Here is an 18,408-nt window from a genome sequence, read left to right on the forward strand (position 1 = left end):
GAGAGCACGTCTTTTCTTCTGTGAAAGCCATTCACTTTGTTGAGTTCATAATATAACTGCTCATTAGTTATACAGTTGTGACGGAGCATGGGAATTTATTTACTTTTTCAAAATTAAGTCTGTTCCATCATTGTTTCCAAAGAACTCTATGTTGGGGGGGGGGCAGAATTATCATTCAGTCAAATGCTTATATTCTCTGTGACCTTATCAGATTCAATTTATTCATTATGACATTCTGTGTGGTATAAAGATGTTGGCTGACCTTCTTAAGCCATGAACTTACTCTGTTATTTAAAGGTGGTTTACACCAACACACATTGGTGGTCTAGTTGGTACAGCTCAGTTGGTAGAGCAGGAGACTCTTAATCTCAGGGTCATGGGTTCAAGCCCCATGTTGGGCGAAATATTCTTGCATTGCAAGGTTTGGACTAGATGACCCTCTTGGTCCCATCCAACTCACACTGGTCCACTAAATGTGGATTGAAATCAAAACGGGTTCACACACAAGCCCTGTATGCAGGATCTACTAGGTACGTATGATGGCATGCGGGAGTGAGCCTGGGATTCAAATGCCCTCCCTGCCACCACCTCACAATGAATCTACAAATTCATGGAAGATAAGGCTACCAGTGCTACTAGACAGCTACATATCATGTTTGCTGGAGATCACCAAAGAGAATGGACTATTGCTTGTAGGTTTTCCATGGGCAACTGCTTGGCCACTATGAGAACAATATGCTGAACTAAATAGGCCTTTGGCCGGATCCACATAGCTCTTCCTATGTTGTTATGGATGCTCTTAACTCAGTGGCCTACAACAACCTCTTATGATTCTATAACTGAATGTGAACAGATCATAGTCAGTTACAGAGTAGGCCTTGCTAACAATATCTATCTTACATGCAAAAGCTCCAGGTTCCTTGTATGGTGACGAGGGCAAGTGTACCCGGCACTCACACCTGTTCCCATGTCCATGTTTGCTGTGGGTCATTTAATTGTGTGGTTGGTTGTTTTCTTTATAATTTTGCATTATACTGTCCTGCCCTTCTTCTTAGCTAGGAGGGCATATTTCACTTCTTAAAAAACAACAACATACATTACACATACCCACCTACTTAGCAATCGCTAGACAATGCGTTCCTTTCTTTTGTGAGGGCTAGAGAGGAAGAGTTGTTTCTATCGTACAATGCAGGATAATTTACAATCACACAGAAATATGCCTCAATCGTTTTTGCTACAACCCAGCAAATATTTGTGTGCATGCATTCGTGCAAGGCTTGCGTGCATACTGAAATGGGTGTGTGTGTGTGTTGTTGTTGTTGTTTTTTTAAAAAAACTAGAACCCGAGTCAAACTGTTTTGGGGAAACATTGGAGCAGATGTACTCTAATGGGAAATTGAGCCAGGAACCATCTAGATGCAGAGCATGTCCCCACAATTAAGCTACGAGTCTCTAAAATGCCCACAGAGCTGAAAGTGTTCAACTTGGTCCAAAGAAACCCAGATATCAGCCAGAGGAGATCATCTTTCAATCTTCCGGTACTAAGCACAATAAATGTTTACCACATCCTAAATATGTTTATTCAGAAGTAAGTCCCCATAAACTCAGTGGGAATCATTTTCTAGTTCGTGGGTTTTAAGATTGCAGGCTTTAAAAAGGGTGGCAGAAAGAATTAAACCCTTTGGACAATATTATCTCAACATAAAACATGGAGGATTAAAATTACTGTTTGTTATCAGTGTTCTCCCCTCATTTGTCATTGTGTTGTATCATCTCCCAATTACCCCAATTTCTGCTGAGTATGTCTGTTCCTTAAAGGCCCAGCCATAAAACGTATGGACTAATTGTTGAGCAGAACTGAGGAGCTATTAAAACGGCAGCACTCCAGCACTTCCAATGGAAGTCAATTATTTCTACATGACTGGGTTTGTAGTATGGCTCTAACTCATGCACTGCAGCTCGGAGATAAATTAACCCTTTCATTTTGACGCAAACATGATTCAGGGACTGCAAACAGGAATAAAATGTTACTTCAGAGTTTTTAATGAAGAGGTTACAGAAAGAACTCCAAAGGTCATGTCACAGTTACTTTAATTCAAGAGGCTACATGGATTTCTGAGTAAAGATTTTAATAAACTTGTCTATGATTTCCTGAATCACTATTCATATTCCATCCTCTTAGGCTTGCTTGAGGACATTTACAGAGCGTTACAAGCTGTAACACACCAGCCTGTTCCTTCCTTCTAAACAGCCATTAAAGAGAAAGTCTGAAATGTACACATTTCAAAGATTACTTTGCAAGCACGAAGCCCTTTCCCAGATGTTTTACATTTTGAATTTCCCAATAAATGAATAACATACTAAGAAAGCAAACAAGAGCTGACATTATTTAGTCTAAAAGTTTTAAAATGGCGTAACATCTGTAGCGAAAAACTATTTTGAATAACTATATTTAACTATCCACAGTGTTCAATGTGATCCGAAACTAGTTTGCTTCCCAACCCACCTCCAGTACTTAAAAGGCTTGAGGCAGGAAAGAGATTGGAGGGATGCTGAAAGTGTTTTAAGAGGGGACTTTGTTTCCCATGGTGTTCAACACACATTTCTTTTGTCTCGTTTGCTGACTCCGGTCAAAGAGGTTTTTTTTTTTAAAGAACAGATAATCCTGCCAAACCTTTTTTACCGGAGTCAAAAGTGGGGGAGAAAGTGAACCTTATAAGCATTTAACCTTCTTTCAGACTTCCCTTCGACTCTGTGAAGAAACTATTGGCTGTCTCCAGCCAAATGAAGCAGTAATCAAAGTTTCCTCCCCATTTTAATTGCTCAGGCCCTCCAATAGCAAAACCATTATAGGCCATTGAAATAAAATGTTCCTACCAGCTTCTTCCGGTTTTCACAGACATATGCACAGACTTTCACGTGATTAACCCATATTCCCAGCTAAGTGCCCAAACAGTTGAATAATATTGCATCAAAGGACATAACTAGACAGTGGATTGTTGGGTTTATTTTTAAAGATGACAGTCCTCACTGGTATAGAATAGTGACACCTCTTTTTCTGCTGTCCCTGGTACCCATTTGTGCTGGCACCCATGACACTTTTAGCAAAATATGAGTACCGGCACCTCATCCCCTGCAAAACAAAAAGCTCAGACTAGGCAATACAAACATGGGATATGCATGAACAATCTCCTGACCTTTTTAAAAAATATACTGAAAATCAGCATTGGAGGCTGCAGTTCGGAGCAGAAGAGAAGTGGAAAAAAGGTGGGTTTTGCATAATACTTTCCCTTCCTGCTATTTGTCTGTTCGGAACTGCTCCCTCCCCAGTTGCTTTCACATTCATTGGGGCAGGAGGGGAGAGAGAAAAGAGTCTCCCCCAAGACCAGAAAAGCAATTTGGAAAGCTTGATTTTGAACCGCTGTTCCTCTGCCCATGGGCAACATCTTTGCACTAAAAAATGGGGGGGGGGACCACATTGGGAGAGTGTCCATAGGTCTGTAATATAACATCCAGTATGGCTCTCAGTCACACAAGCAAGACTTGAAACTGTGCCAAAACAGGGCTTTTGAAAATTGTACTTTGACCCCTTTCACAACTAAATACAATCTTTATTAAAATCACTCTATAAAACTTCAGATCCTGTCTCCCGCCTCGCCCTCTTTTATCTGCTTTATAAATAGCTAATATTCACTCATTAACCCAGGGAAAAAAACTTTTGCTACATTCTGTGAGGTTTTCTTTTCACTTGCAGTGGCTTGTGAAATGCCTTTAATTAAAAAAAAAACCGGAAGAATTCTAAATCAGGTTTGCAGATTCATTTCCAAGGCACTCCAGCATGCTGTCTCTTTTTTTAAAAAAAAAATCCTACAATATCCATGTAAATTTATGCAAGTTCCATAATAATCACATTTTTCCTAGTTGCATTTGATCTAAATAATACATGAAACATGTGCACACAGAGACTTTAAAAACCAGGCCTGCGTTACTGTAATCTTTCTCCTTTCACCATTCTTGTTGGGACAGAGATCAAATTTTTCCTCCCCCCAGTAGAGTAGCCTTTCACATCAACTAGTCACCACTAAACCCGCGAGCAGCAAGCAGTTAATGTCACCCTGCAAGAGACAAATCAAAGCTTTGATCATTTTTATGTTGCTCTGAAAGATAAGGATGGAAAAAGACACATGCAAATTATTTTGGCTTAGAGTAATTAACTAATTGCGTGTTGAAGAAAAAAATTAAACAATGTTCGCATGAGTCACTAAATGTGTTTTTTGTTCTTTGTTCAACTTTCTGGCACACCCTGTGTGCTTCCTTTCTTACTTTAAAGAAATACGCACTGGAAAATATGCTTAGCATTTGGAGCAACGAGAGAGACGCATAAATGCAAAGTCTGCTATTCCCTATTTAAAATACAGCATCATAGAATCTCAGAATCGGCCTACACTCTTTCCTACCATTCTAGAATTTATCCTTTGGTTGTCCTCTTCTAGAACAAAGAGAGGATACATCTAGAACACAGATTCCGGAACTACTGTATTAAGCCTTCCTTAAGTCAATGAATACAGCAACTACATCCTGTTCCACTAGCTTGGGACTTTTCAAGATATGGGCAAGGTCTTCTCTTCTGGCTGCAATCTGGCATCATGATCGAAGATTATTCCTACTCTACCTCTCAGCCAGACGCAGGACAGACATATATCAGAGGTCAGGAAGAAAGCAGATATTACTCCCCATCAACTTTCCTGACTCTGTAGGGAGAACACTAAATATCTGAACCACTCCCACAAGCTAATGACAGGTCACTGTTAAACAGCTCAGCTGACAGCACAGCAAATCATTAGCACAGCTGGCAAGTAGACAAATTAATGAAAATATCAATGCAAGACCATTGGATGTCAAAATAGGCAGAAAGCATATTTGTTAGAGAGCTGCCAACAAGGTTGTTTGTTTGTTTGTTTGTTTGTTTGTTTGTTTGTTGTTTTAAAAAATCTACTTTTTGAACCAGTAATATTTAACCAAATTGGCACATCCTCCAGACTGGAATCTTTCTGAGATGTTGAAGGAAGTGAGAGATGGATTCTGTTTATTGGACCTGAAGCTTCTGTTTACAAGACTGAAAGTTATCTAGCGCCGTTCCATGTTTTCTGTTAATCCTCGTATACAGTATTGCACCAGAACCAAGCAAACCTCAGAAAGCAAAACAAGTATGTCCTTAGCTCTCGGCTATGGTTTAAAGCTATGGTTTTCCCAGTAGTGATGTATGGAAGTGAGAGCTGGACCATAAAGAAGGCTGATCGCCGAAGAATTGATGCTTTTGAATTATGGTGCTGGAGGAGACTCTTGAGAGTCCCATGGACTGCTAGAAGATCAAACCTATCCATTCTTAAGGAAATCAGCCCTGAGTGCTCCCTGGAAGGACAGATCGTGAAGCTGAGGCTCCAATACTTTGGCCACCTCATGAGAAGAGAAGAATCCTTGGAAAAGATCCTGATGTTGGGAAAGATTGAGGGCACTAGGAAAAGGGGACGACAGAGGACAAGATGGTTGTACAGTGTTCTCGAAGCTACGAACATGAGTTTGACCAAACTGCGGGAGGCAGTGCAAGACAGGAGTGCCTGGCGTGCTCTGGTCCATGGGGTCACGAAGAGTCGGACACGACTAAACAACAACAACAAGCTCTCGGCCCCACAATTTGGTCAATAATATTTCTAATACTGTAGTTCTTCTATGGTTCTTCCTTTAAGCACTCAATGTGTTGCACAAGCAGCATCTCAGTAAACCTTACAGCAGTCCTGCAGTGAGGTAGGCGCATCACCACCACCACCATCATATTGCAGATGGGACAGAGAGATGGAGAGGGTTGCCTAAGGCCACCCAGTGAGTTCATGAAGTGCAGTGAAATCTGCACTGCCTACTTCCCATATCACAGCTCAAACCCTTATTATAGGCACAGCACCCACTGCAGTGCATTCCTCTACTGATTAAACCAGCGACAAGCGTGATGTTTAGCTTTGCACCTCATCCTAAAACTTGTTTCCTTGGAAGCATGTGTGTAGTAAGTACTTGCTCCTTAGTATGTATGCATGCTTAGGACTGAAGCTTTTGCCTCATTACTTTCGATGGCTTAGATCATTAGAAGAACCGACAAACAATACTGAGACTTGCAGCTCAACACCAGTTGATAATAAGCAAATGTTCTCGGGAAGGAACAAAGCACAGTTCCAGTGAATTCAGGTAAGCTTACAAGCGGGCCTATTCCTAAAAGAGCATTAACTAAAATTACACTGGTTTCCATTGGAGGAGAGCCTCAAGTGCTGACATGTACTGAGTGTCATGTGATACATAATAATACTCTTAAACCAGTCCTGACATAATATCTCCCAAAGCATAATAACCGCAAATGACTGCTTTAGTTAAGAACTAGCCAGAAGCAAAATAGAGCTGTGTAAAAGTAGATTTAGCCATAAATACCTCCACAATGTTTTATTCCACTTTTGGTTTTTTTTAAAAAAAGGGGGGGGTTAAAGGAGCCCCATAATAATTAACAAAGTGGGGGTGGACAACACACCATGTTCTTTACTATTGTACAAGGGCTGTGAATGGTTAGTTCATAGAACCACAGCTGCCAATGCTGTAAATTATGCAGGCACCAAGAAGCATTAAGAAGGAATAATAGCAGTTTAAACGAAAGCTGACGTAATTCATGATAAACAGTCATTGGAAAATGTTACGTTGTTGTCTCCCCCACTTTTTTTTCTAAGTAGGTTTAATCTGAAGAATGCGGCCATATTCTGACATAAACCGCTTCTCTTTTCCATTGTGTTTGCTTTAGGAATGTTGGCACTTACATGAGATGAAGGGGGCGAGGAGAAGGATTCTCTACCGCTCGCAATAATTACTGGTCTCACAGTATGAAGACCTTGGGGAATGCAACGATGAAAATGTGATAGTGTGATTGATTGGAAATTCTTCTGAACACAAAACACAACAAAGCCCTTTGGAAGCTCGTCCGACACAAAAGGCATGGAAAGGAAAGGGGCAAAAACAAATGGGAAAGGGGCAAAAACAAATGGGATGACACGTAAACAAAGGTGTCATCCACAGAAAGCACATTTAACAAATCGCTTAAAACAATAACTTCCACATCTGTGGGAGGGAATGGTCCTCTTCCTTCTAAATGCTCTGGGTGAGTCTTCATATTATGCAACTGGTTGTTTTTTAAAAAAATTAAATTGATTAACTGGTTGTCAAGAGTGACTTTGGATCAATGGACTGTTTCAGGGACTCTGGAACCTGAATGAGAGACCTCAAGGTTTGAGGCTAAGACTCAGCCTGGTGATCTACAGTGGACTCTATATTCTCAGGTCTCAGAGCTTTCTTCAGGGGCAGAAATGAATAGTGCCACTTAAGACACTGCAGCTAGCAGACAATATAATGCCTCTGGATTCATCAGGTTAGCACACAGGTAAATACTTGAAACCTGGACTTCAATACTTGGTGAACAAAGCAATACTTTTTTTTCTGTCCTCCAGCTTCTATCTCAAGCCACCAATCTCCAAGATCTTGAGCTATGGTGGAGACCAGCCTCCAGGTAAAGATTTAGGTATGGATAGTCCTAGTCTAGCAGAAACATTAATAGCCCAGGTCTGTTGAAACCTCCCTCTGATTTTGCTCTGTTTCAACTGTTCCAATATCGTGCAGTTGGAAACTCTGAAACCACAGCAAGCGTTTTACATATGAGATAACAGACGAGTGCTTGTGGTTAAGGAACTAGAACAGAGCTCAATAAGATCCGGGCTTCTAACAGCTCAGCTACATGCTTCCTGTGTATTATTTTTAGGCAGAAAAAAAAGGCATGGTGAGCTTTATACGGCATTCTTGCAATAACTGAATTGCATCACAAGGGGCAGAGTTAAGGCAGGTCATGCAATATCTATCGCTCTGGAGAGGGGGGTTTAAAACATATTCAAGAAAGCAGGGTTTACCATTACGAGGTTATTAACATGATATTATCACAACAGCGATTTCATATTTACCTTCAATTTACCTTACCTTCAAATGTATGAACTTGAAAGGTTCATCTCCCCTCCTTTTCAAGCTCTCCTCCTCAACCCTTACGTTTCTTATTATGATGATTATTTGTAATAATTTTATTATACTGTATAATAATATAATCCTTAACACCCACAAATGTGTTGTACTGAACCATGCTGATGGCCCCTTGCTGCCCCAGGTTCCTCTCCACACCCAGGTATACCTGGGGTAGGCATATTTCATAGCTCATACATAGGCTGGGCAACAGTCTCCCATACCATGGTACTCTAACTGGTTGCAGTGCATTGGCAGTTGCTACACATTTTCTGGGCTCTGTTGCACCCCAGCTCCCAGATAAACTTGCAAAATGCTTTACATTCTCATGCATGATCGACTGTGCAACACTCTTTGGGAGAAAGTCACAGTTGTTATTTTTGCAGAGGAACAATTGGGGGGAAAGGACTTGAACGTTGGTTCCCAGTCCTCTTGAAATAGCAGGACTGAACCAGGAAGTCAGATCTCCAAGCCAGCCTCAGCAACAGCAGAGGCTGATGTGGCCAGAGCAAGGCATGTTATCATGCTGTGTCCTTTCCAGTGGTCTCTGCATGACCACTGCAACTCAAGTAATCCAGGTGGGGGTGGATCTCAGATCTACCAGCTTGTGGTTCAATATACTTGAATCACACAACCTAAACATGCTGCTCACCTCAACAAAAACCTCCAACGGTGCCTGGTAATAGTTCATAAGGCTATTAAAACATCAACATCAAAAAGCGCTAAATTAACCAGGAGGGATGTTACAGATGCAGTATACAGAACTCAGGCTGTTCTCAGAGCTGTGTTTGAGCAAGAAGAAAGTATCAAAATATAAAGGCAAAACAAGTTATTACAAGTTTATATTTACACTGGAAATGTTATTGCAGGGACATGCCCTGAACTCAGTCTTACTGGTAACAGTTCAGGACAACAACATGGAGCGGATTAAATTATAGCAGCATTGCAAGAGGGAGGCACACTGTGTGATCCTATCCATTTTTGTTGTTGTTGATGTCGCTTAGAGAATGCAACTATTTTACACATTACAATGAATGACAGGATGTAAAAATGTGCAAATATTTTCTCCGAGATTATGGGAAGCAGGGAAACAATTAGAACGAAAAACATTAAGAATGAAGAAATCATTTAACAAAAGCAATTATACGAGGCATTTAAACTTCTCTGTCTTCAAATTATTATTCCAAATTATAATAGAATCTTGTCAATGACCTATGTGTTCGCGTGCTTAAAGCAAGTATATGTATTATTTCACAACTAAAATCAATCGTTACAAACAACATCTGGGGATCATTAATAGCTTATTCCACAGCTGGATTAACAAAATAAGAAAAAGGCTTGACCAAGAATTCCAAACATTTCCAGATTTCTCATTTAAAAACCCACTCAGATTTATGCTAACAATGATGAGAAAGAACTTTTCATATACACACACATACACACAGCATATAACATTGCCATTCATTAATCGTCACTGTGGCTATGCCCCATTTTCTGTTTTGTGAAAGACCTGCAATATTTAGCTTTGAAAAGTTCTGGAGATTTGCATATTTTTCAGACTGCAGTAAGGATGCCACAGTAAAGCTGCATCTGAAGAGGTCACAGAATTCAAATAAGTACAAATACTTTTCATATTTGGGTTAAAACAATATGATAGGTATAGAACTCCCTTAGACAGAAGCAGTATACCCCTGAAAACCAACTGCTGAGGACAAACAAGGGGAGATTATTATCCTGCATATGAGCTCCTAAGGCACCTGACCTTTCGGAGAAAACTTTCAAACTAGTTCAGCAGCAGCAGCAACCTGGGTTTTAATTCATCCTCTGAGTTACATTGCCAGCAACCAAGATTCGTACAATGGAATCCTCACGTTACATGCTTGTGCAAAGCGACCCAGTTTACAAAAACAATTGGAAGAGCCACAGAACGTCCCAGATCCAACTCCAGCGTCTTCATATAGGGTTGAAACCTTGGAGAGCTACTGCCCGTTGGGCGTACCAGACTTTCTCAACCTCGGGCCTCCCAGATGTTGCTGGACTACAACTCCCATCATCCCTAGCTAGCAGAACCAGTGGTCAGGGATGATGGGAGTTGTAGTCCGACAACATCTGGGAGGCCCAAGGTTGTGAAAGCTTGGTCTAATGCAACATGGAGCTAGATGGACCAGTGGGTCTGTTCCTCTGTTGACTGCTTCACCTGTGTACAATAATCACTTGATGGCTGCAGTTGCGCCAAATAATGTGTGTCATGTGCAGGAAAACCACAGAGGGAAACTTGTTGCATCATCTTATATATCACTCTAACCAGAGCCAGTTCATCTACATGTTGTTTGGTTTGTTTATTACATCTATATCCCACTTTTCCTCGAAGGAGCTCTAGATGGCGTACATTTTTCTCCCCTGCCCAGTTTTGTTATTCTTACAACAACCCTGTGAGGTAGGCTAGGCTGAATAATAATGGCTGGCCCAGGGTCCTCCCGGTGAGCTTCAAGGCTGAGTGATGTGTGCCTGAGTCTCCCCCAGTCCTCGTCTGACACTATCAAGAGCGATGAGAAATACAGTGGTACCTCTACTTACGAATTTAATGCGTTCCGAACGCACATTAGTAAGTCGAAAAAAATTGTAAGTCGAATCCCATAGGAATGCATTGGGAGAAAAAAATTGTAAGTCGAAGCAACCCTATCTAAAAATTCGTAAGTAGAAAAAATCCTATCTAAACCGCATCCAAGATGGCGGACGGAGCTCCATTCGTAAGTAGAAACATTCATAAGTAGAGTTATTCGTAAGTAGAGGTACCACTGTAAAGGAATGTGCTTGAATGTGTGAACTGAGCCTGTGTCAAGGACCTGTAAAATTTAGCTACATCATGCAGGGGACATTGGATAATAGCTTACTGTCCTGCCTGCCGACTCTTTATTTGTTGCATCTAGTCATAAGAAGTCCCCCTTACGGCTTAACCCATGGAGCATGTACTGGAAATTAACGACCCTTACATTTTTCATTTCCCTTACTGAGCAGTAAAGTACGTACATTTTCAAAAGCTTACTCAAGAATATTAACCAAAGGCTGAATCATAACTAGCTTGTAAAACTTCTTTGCTAATGCATTACTGTTTTAAGAGAAATTACTAGCTTATACGGGGGGGGGGGAGCAATCTTTTCAGGGGTACTTTACCATCCGAGCTGATGTGGGTGTTTGAGAGGAAATGAGTGCATGGATGGAGTCTAGTCATGCGTGAATGCAAATAAAGTGGGATCATGATGAAAAATCAAACCCCCCTTTGATCTTCGGTTTGTGGCCTTTCATGTAAAGGGGTGAAGTTGCTACTGACACAGCCCTCCTTCTGGTCAACTGGGAATAAGAGCTGGTTCTTATTAAGCAGGGCGGAACACTTTCGGACCTGCAAATTTACACAACATTTTAATGGCACAAAGTCTTCTCTCAAAGCTTCATTGCATTTATTCATCTATACAGCAAGACGGCAGAGGGAAGATCACCCACATGATCGCAGAACTGAAGGGAGAGGAAGACCGTACAGTATTAACATATTGTATCCATGTTAATAGTTTCCAGAGATGGCCTCTAGGAGCAATATGCAGACACTGGGTTGCAAGTTCAAGGGTAAATTCTGGGGAACCTCGGCTATCCTTGGAAACTTAGCAGAGGTTCTTTAGTGAAATAAGGCAGCAATGGCTTCCTCTACCATTTCTGGGCAGTACAAATATGCAGGAGAAAGTTGGGTGTATTCTAGGGTTTACTCTCTGTTCCCACAAGGTAGTGATGCAGCTCTGATGTGGCACATCACTTGCACGCAGTTAAGACTGGCACAAGGGGCAGAGGAACTCAACTGCAGCTCTCTGCACAAGGATTGCCAACATAAGGAAATAATTTTCAGTGGCAACTATGGATGGGGTGTTCATTTGAAGCAACACACAAAGCCTGCTTCACCAACATTACTTTTTCTATGAAGTTATATTTGTTACGTTTATACATATGATGTACCCACGCAAAAACGCAGCCTGCTTAAAATCAGTGGCTTGAGTTTACAAGTTTTCCTTTCCTGCGTACATCCCATTTTCCTTTTCTGTCATGTCTATCAGATTGTAAACCTGTGGCCAAGGATTGTCTTATTTTTTAATCTCTGCACAAGTGCCTAGCAAATTTTAGATGCTTTATAAATGGCACTAGTAAGTAGTACTGATGATTCATGCATTTGCTGTGGTTATAAAAAAAACCCTGGCCACAATAGATTATTGTCTGGTAACAGTGTTGCTGGACTATTGACAAAACTAATTTGCCTTCTCTCATCACTTTCTGGGCTACTCACAGCTTTACTTCTCTTTAGCAGGGGGGAGGAGGGGACACACATTAATGTTCTATCTCATCTTTAAGTTCCTGCTCTTTATGTTCCCCAGTTTAGAACAGAGAGGGAGGAGAAAAAGTAATAAAAGAACACAATGTTCTCATTTAAAATGCACAACTTTTTTAAAAAAACTGGGGATATGTTTCATGGAAAAATCATTTCTGTTAAAGCTTACTAGCAAGGATACCGGTTTGTATGCTTTGGAGAAAATCTTTTGTCAAAATGATCTGCCTATCTCATTTATAACAACCTGTATCTGTCACAGGTCCTGCAACCCACAAAGTGACTCCAGCACTGTCCTGTAAATATAGTAAGTAAGTAAGTAAGTAAGTAAGTAAGTAAGTAAGTAAGTAAGTAAGTAAGTAAGTAAGTAAGTAAGTAAGTAAATAGCTTTTCCAGCAATGTTTGGTTCCTGCCGGAGTATTTGGCATATTGTAATCTTGTTGTCAGAATGCTCTGCATCATGGACTTCTTTTAGATATGACTTGAATGCTGCAGTGGTTCGAGTGTTGAGTTAGAGTCTAGGAGGCCTGGGTTCAAATCCCGACTTGGGCACTGGGTGACCTTGGGCCAGTCACCTTTTCTCAGGCTTATCTACCTCACAGGATAAAATGAAGAGGGGGAGAACTATGTATGCAACCTCAAAACTCCTTGCAGAAAAGGTGGGATACAAATGGAAAAATAAATAAATAAGAGAAAATATATACGCTTTACTCTTGTTGGTTATTCTCATATTCTCCATCCAGTTTCTGAGATTTTTTTTCTGTCTAATCTCTGTAATTATCTATGGCTCCTGCAAATTAAAGGGCATCTAGCCCTTTAATTTTGCAAGAATTTCCCTTGCATTCTTGCAATCAAGTCCCCCACTCTCAGATCTGATTGATAAGCAACAGTACCTTCAAGTAATCGATTTATCAACTGTACCACCATGCCTGTGTTTAGATTTAAGCTGCCACCACTTTATACATGTGACATCAATCTACATGGTATCAGTGTAAACTGTTTGCGTAACTCAGTGTAGCACATTTTATTGACTGTGGGGGGAGAATATAAAAGAGTGCTTTATCAGCTGCATCCCATCAATATCATGAAACTGACACAGTGCATTTGGTATTACAGGGTCGCAATTATACTGGAGCACTAGATTAGACACAAACACACACACTCACCCAAAACAAAAAACAAAAAAACCCCAACCCCTAATTTATTCAGCAGACCTTGCAATCTTCAAGTACATCATGAGTGCAAGCCACCAAACAGAACTACGGCTCATCCTTCATTAATCCCAATGAGGCCTACACTGAAGAGTGGCTCTTTTTGGTAAAAACAAACACGCATGGAACTGAATCAAATTTTAACCAGGGTTGTCTTATAGTTTCTAATTTGGATAAGTCCAAACAATTACAAAACAGGAAGATTTGAGCCTTGATCGCAACACAGCATGGGGCATCCACTTGTGAAATAGTTCCGATGAATGAGAAAGATGATTCCTCGGAATTAAACGGTGTTAGGACTGCACCATAAAATCCGAAAAGCTGCATTCATAGGTAGTTAAATCTGAAAACAGAATGTTCGTACATCTCTCTAAAGGGAGAAATGTGGGCTAAGTCACACTTGCCGGGATCACCTTGAAAGCATGCAGAGGCCACCAGAATATCTGAAGAGAGGCAGAATTTGTGAGACCTCCAAAAGGACTGCTGCAGCCGTGCAAATCGTAGTGCCCACTTGCACATTACGCATGTGGTTGGCACAGCAAGAATGCATTGCTGAGTCACAAGTGCAGCAGCACTTACTGCACCCATTCCTGAAGGGACACCCTCTAAGTGTGGACCAGGCCACCAGGTATATCGCCATACAAGTGTGGCATTTTCACAACAGCAAGACAGGAGAAAACTCCTAATCCTTTGCCTCATGATCATTACCTTATCTCAATGGCACACAATGTTACATTCACGTTAGCTGCCCAGCTGAAACCTCAACAAGCTACACACAGGTCTCTCTCAAATGTAAGTTCACTTTTCAAAAGTTGCTAGCACTCCTGGGCAGAACAAGGCAGATCAATTTTGAGTAGCAGCCAGGACTGCGCACCTGAGCTTACAGAAATTAAGCACAGCGCCATTGGTGCACATATACAGAGAGTACCAGTCATGACGAAGGAATAGCACTGGTTGTATTGCTTTCTTTCACTACTAGCATGTTATAAAACATCTGGAAAAAACCCAGGGGTGCTGCAACACTATCCAAAACAAAGCAATTAACGTTACAGGAGCTTGCAAATAACATTACATAGTAACATTATTAATGGTGATAATCAGATGTGGGAGCCGTGACTGTGATCCCTTTGTTATAAGTACAGCTTATGATAATTATGATCATTAATTCTGGTTGGGTGTGTATATGCTGTGGTCTGCTTTCCTTTTGTTGTTACCTGAACATCTTTGTCTATCTCGTGCACTATGGGTATTATGTGTGCAGAGAGAGAGAGAGAGAGAGAGAGAGAGAAGGAGAGAAGGAGAGATGGATTGATGGATAGACAGACACAGACAGACACAGCATTTAGGCATACAAGCAACTTTGTATAGCTAAAGTATAGTCGTGTCTCACAGATCTGTGGCTACAGTTTCTCAGAAATAAATTTCACCACAATCAACCAGACTTAATTGCCTTAAACAGGATAGGTGGTAAAAGCCAGATTTTTATGTTCCATCCCAGATGCCTCACTGCAGGGGGTGGTAGCTTTTTTAAGCCCAAGGGGTACATTCCTTTGTGGGCAACCTTACTGGAGCTGCATGTCAATGGTGGGTGGGGCCAGAGGCAGCAAGTGGGTAGAGCAACTGTACTTACCTTTGTACAGTAAGGTACATCCCCCCATCTCTCCATCCTCTATCCGGGGAAGCAAGTGGCATTACCACAGTTCAGTGACACATTCCAGCAAGTTGAGGGCATGAAATAGAGCCAGTGAGGGGTGTGATCATTGGGATTTCTTAAAGAAAACCCATTTCTCTGCCTGAACCTTGCTTTTACCATTGTTCAGGACATTTCTGACCTTGCTAAGAGTGCAAGGGGCGAATTTTGAGATTTGACATTTTCATCAACAGTCACCTTGAGCGCATAGGGGAGGCCACATATAAATCTTGTTAAATAAAACCATGGAATAAATGCAAATAAATGAAAACCAGCAGAAGGACAGTAGGAAACAAAAGACGGGGCATATCTTTTCCTCTCAGATATTTCCTGAAAATAATTTCGTTATTTGCAAAAGGCTTCCTCCACACTACCCCACTCCCCAAAATGATCTATATTACAAAGATTTATGGATTTCATATCTCAAAGTTCTTCCTCTGCAAAATGCTGTAAGCTATACTGGTTTGCCCTGAGCTGTAGTTTTTATCTACTCAGCACTATGGCTAATGAATCTTGATTTTCACAGGTAAACAATTATAAAAATTACAATGCATCAGTTACTAGAGCTATCTAGGGTGTATAAAGAACACGCATTGACACACATTCAAGAATTTTAAGTGTCTTTCTACATGGGGGCTTCTGAATAAGAAAATATGATGGGCCAGAAAGAACAAGTAAATCAGAACAATGGCCCCTCAACACAAAACAAGTTTAAGAACAAACAGTATGGAACAACTTTCAAGGAAGGTTTGCATTGCATCCAGCCAAACACCTCTTTAAATTCACATCGGACAACTAAGCAACACATTGTTTTCTCAAAATGCTTGTAATAAGCAGCAGTCTTAAAATACAGAGAGTACAAATAGTCTCTTAGTGGAGGTGGAATATTGCTGATGCTCAGCAATTCAGATACGTATACACATCTTTTGTTATTTTTGAAAGGTTTATCCATTATTACTGCCTTTTACTTGGAAAAATGTAGGCAAAATGTCAACAAAGTGGCTTTAACTTGCAAGAAGTACAAGAGGCAAAGCTACTTACCAAACTCATCGCATATGCAGTCATTTTCAATAAGAGTTGGGTGATCAAAGGTATCTCGACAGTAGAGGATTTGTGGGTTTTTGCTGATTACGGCAATGCCCCCAAGGGCTAATACAAACTGGTCTGTTAGTACGGAGGATGGTTTGCCTTGAATGCGCTTCAGCATGGAACGATAGCGACAGTATTGTGGGTAACTGAGGATCAGCACATTTGAATCTTCATCATCCTCACCTGCAGGAAAAAAAATTGAAACCACTGTTACTTATTGCCCCAGCTGTCATGTTACCTTTAACAGAGGCAAGTCAGATTCTCATTCCAAACCCTTTGCACTGAACTTGGGATGTAGGAGACGAAACAGATGTAGGATGTGGAGCAATGCTACCTCCTCATATTCAATCCCCTCCCTCTGCCTCTGATTTGCAACCTATCAGCCTCCTGCAATAATCTAAATGCTTATATTGATATAACAGATGCATCTACAGAGGTTTCATCGCACATCAGCTGCATGGACCAAACATGTTAAACAGTCTACTATCACAAGTCGGGGCACGTATGAAATAAGCATACATGTCCTGAAATAACTTTTTTTCTTCTTCTTCTTCTTTTTTAAAGGATCAGGCTGTTAATCATGCGCCAAAGCAGACTTTAGCATTTTTCAAGTCACATATTTCCCCCATTAGAAAACAGCGCAGCCAGGTCTGGAGGGTACAAAGTATCACAGAGTGTATGAATCATACAACATAGAATGCAGTCTCTAATACAAAATCCAATATATTGCACAAAACCCAGAGAAAGCAGTTCCTCATTTTACAACAGCACAAGTTTCTAGTCCATGTGACTAGATCTCACAGTAAAAATATGAAATTTAGCTTTTCTTTTTTACAGTTATAGCCTGCCTTTCCTCCAAGGAGCCCAAGGCAGCGTCCACTCCCTGTTTTATCCTCACAACAATTCTGTGAAGTAGGTTAGGCTGAGAGACAGCAAGAGGCCCAGGGTCATCCAGTGAGCTTCATGGCTAAGTGTGGACTGGAACCCTGGCCTCTCTGGTTCATGCCTGACACTTTAACCACTACTCTACACTGGCACATGTATGGTCTTGGAATTCCACTTGGGAACTCTGGTGTGAGACCACACCCCTATCCCTGATTGGCAGGCATGTGAGCAGGTGTTCCCTTAGTGTCTGGATTTCAGTTTCTCACCTTTCCAATCTTAAATTCAGTCCCCCGTGTTCCTGGAGCAATTTGCGCTATATTAATGAAAATTCCCCAGCAGTTTAGTGCAAACCTCTCCCAGTATATGCAGGGTTGACTAGCATACACATTTCTGCAAGCTATTTTCAACTAATATAAAGCATTTTTGTATGTTATTTTTTCACCAATGTATGCATTTTATAAACACTATCTTCTGATACATGCATTTAGTTCAGATTGGTTTGAGAACTGTATTGCAAAAGTATGAATTTTGAAAGATAATTGTGTTTCGCTTCACATATTGGTTCGAGAAGTGCAAATTAGGTAGTATCTCATTTAAAAGCAGATAAAACTGAATTCCTCCCCCAGAACTAGGCCGTAGTTTTGTTCTTCGCTTGACACAGGTGATGTCATTACAGTATGATTCTCACATATTTATATGATTCACATGTATTCAGACTACTACGACCTTTCGTCTTAAACAATAAAACAAATCTGACTGATTATGAGATCACTATCTATTATGATACCAAGATCAATGTGAAGCAGAAAGTGACAGGCCCATTGTACTTCTGTAAAATTCCTAGTCTGAAACCAGAACCCTCTGATATGAGTAATCTCTAATCAGCCCTAAAACGAATTTCTCAATCTGTGAACAGAAATCATGAGAGTTGAGGGGAAATGACAAGTTTTCTTATTCTCCTTTCTTATTCTTTAACACTTTCTGCCAAAATGTTTTCAAACTTTCCAGCTTGAAATAAATAAAAAAAATTGAAATACGAGCTGGGAATCGCAGACATCTAACAGAAGTCTATATAA

At 40.7% G+C, this 18,408-nt stretch overlaps 1 protein-coding gene across 1 annotated transcript in view; it reads right to left on the minus strand.

Annotated features, from left to right (window-relative positions):
- Positions 1–18,408, minus strand: part of ARID5B (AT-rich interaction domain 5B) — a 183,970-nt gene that overhangs the window by 84,196 nt on the left and 81,366 nt on the right. The window contains exon 4 of the mRNA XM_035137659.2: positions 16,400–16,630. Coding sequence (XP_034993550.2) covers positions 16,400–16,630 — 231 coding nt within the window. The remainder of the gene's footprint in view (positions 1–16,399; positions 16,631–18,408) is intronic.

This window comes from Zootoca vivipara, chromosome 5, assembly GCF_963506605.1.
Source record: "Zootoca vivipara chromosome 5, rZooViv1.1, whole genome shotgun sequence".
NCBI lineage: Eukaryota > Metazoa > Chordata > Lepidosauria > Squamata > Lacertidae > Zootoca > Zootoca vivipara.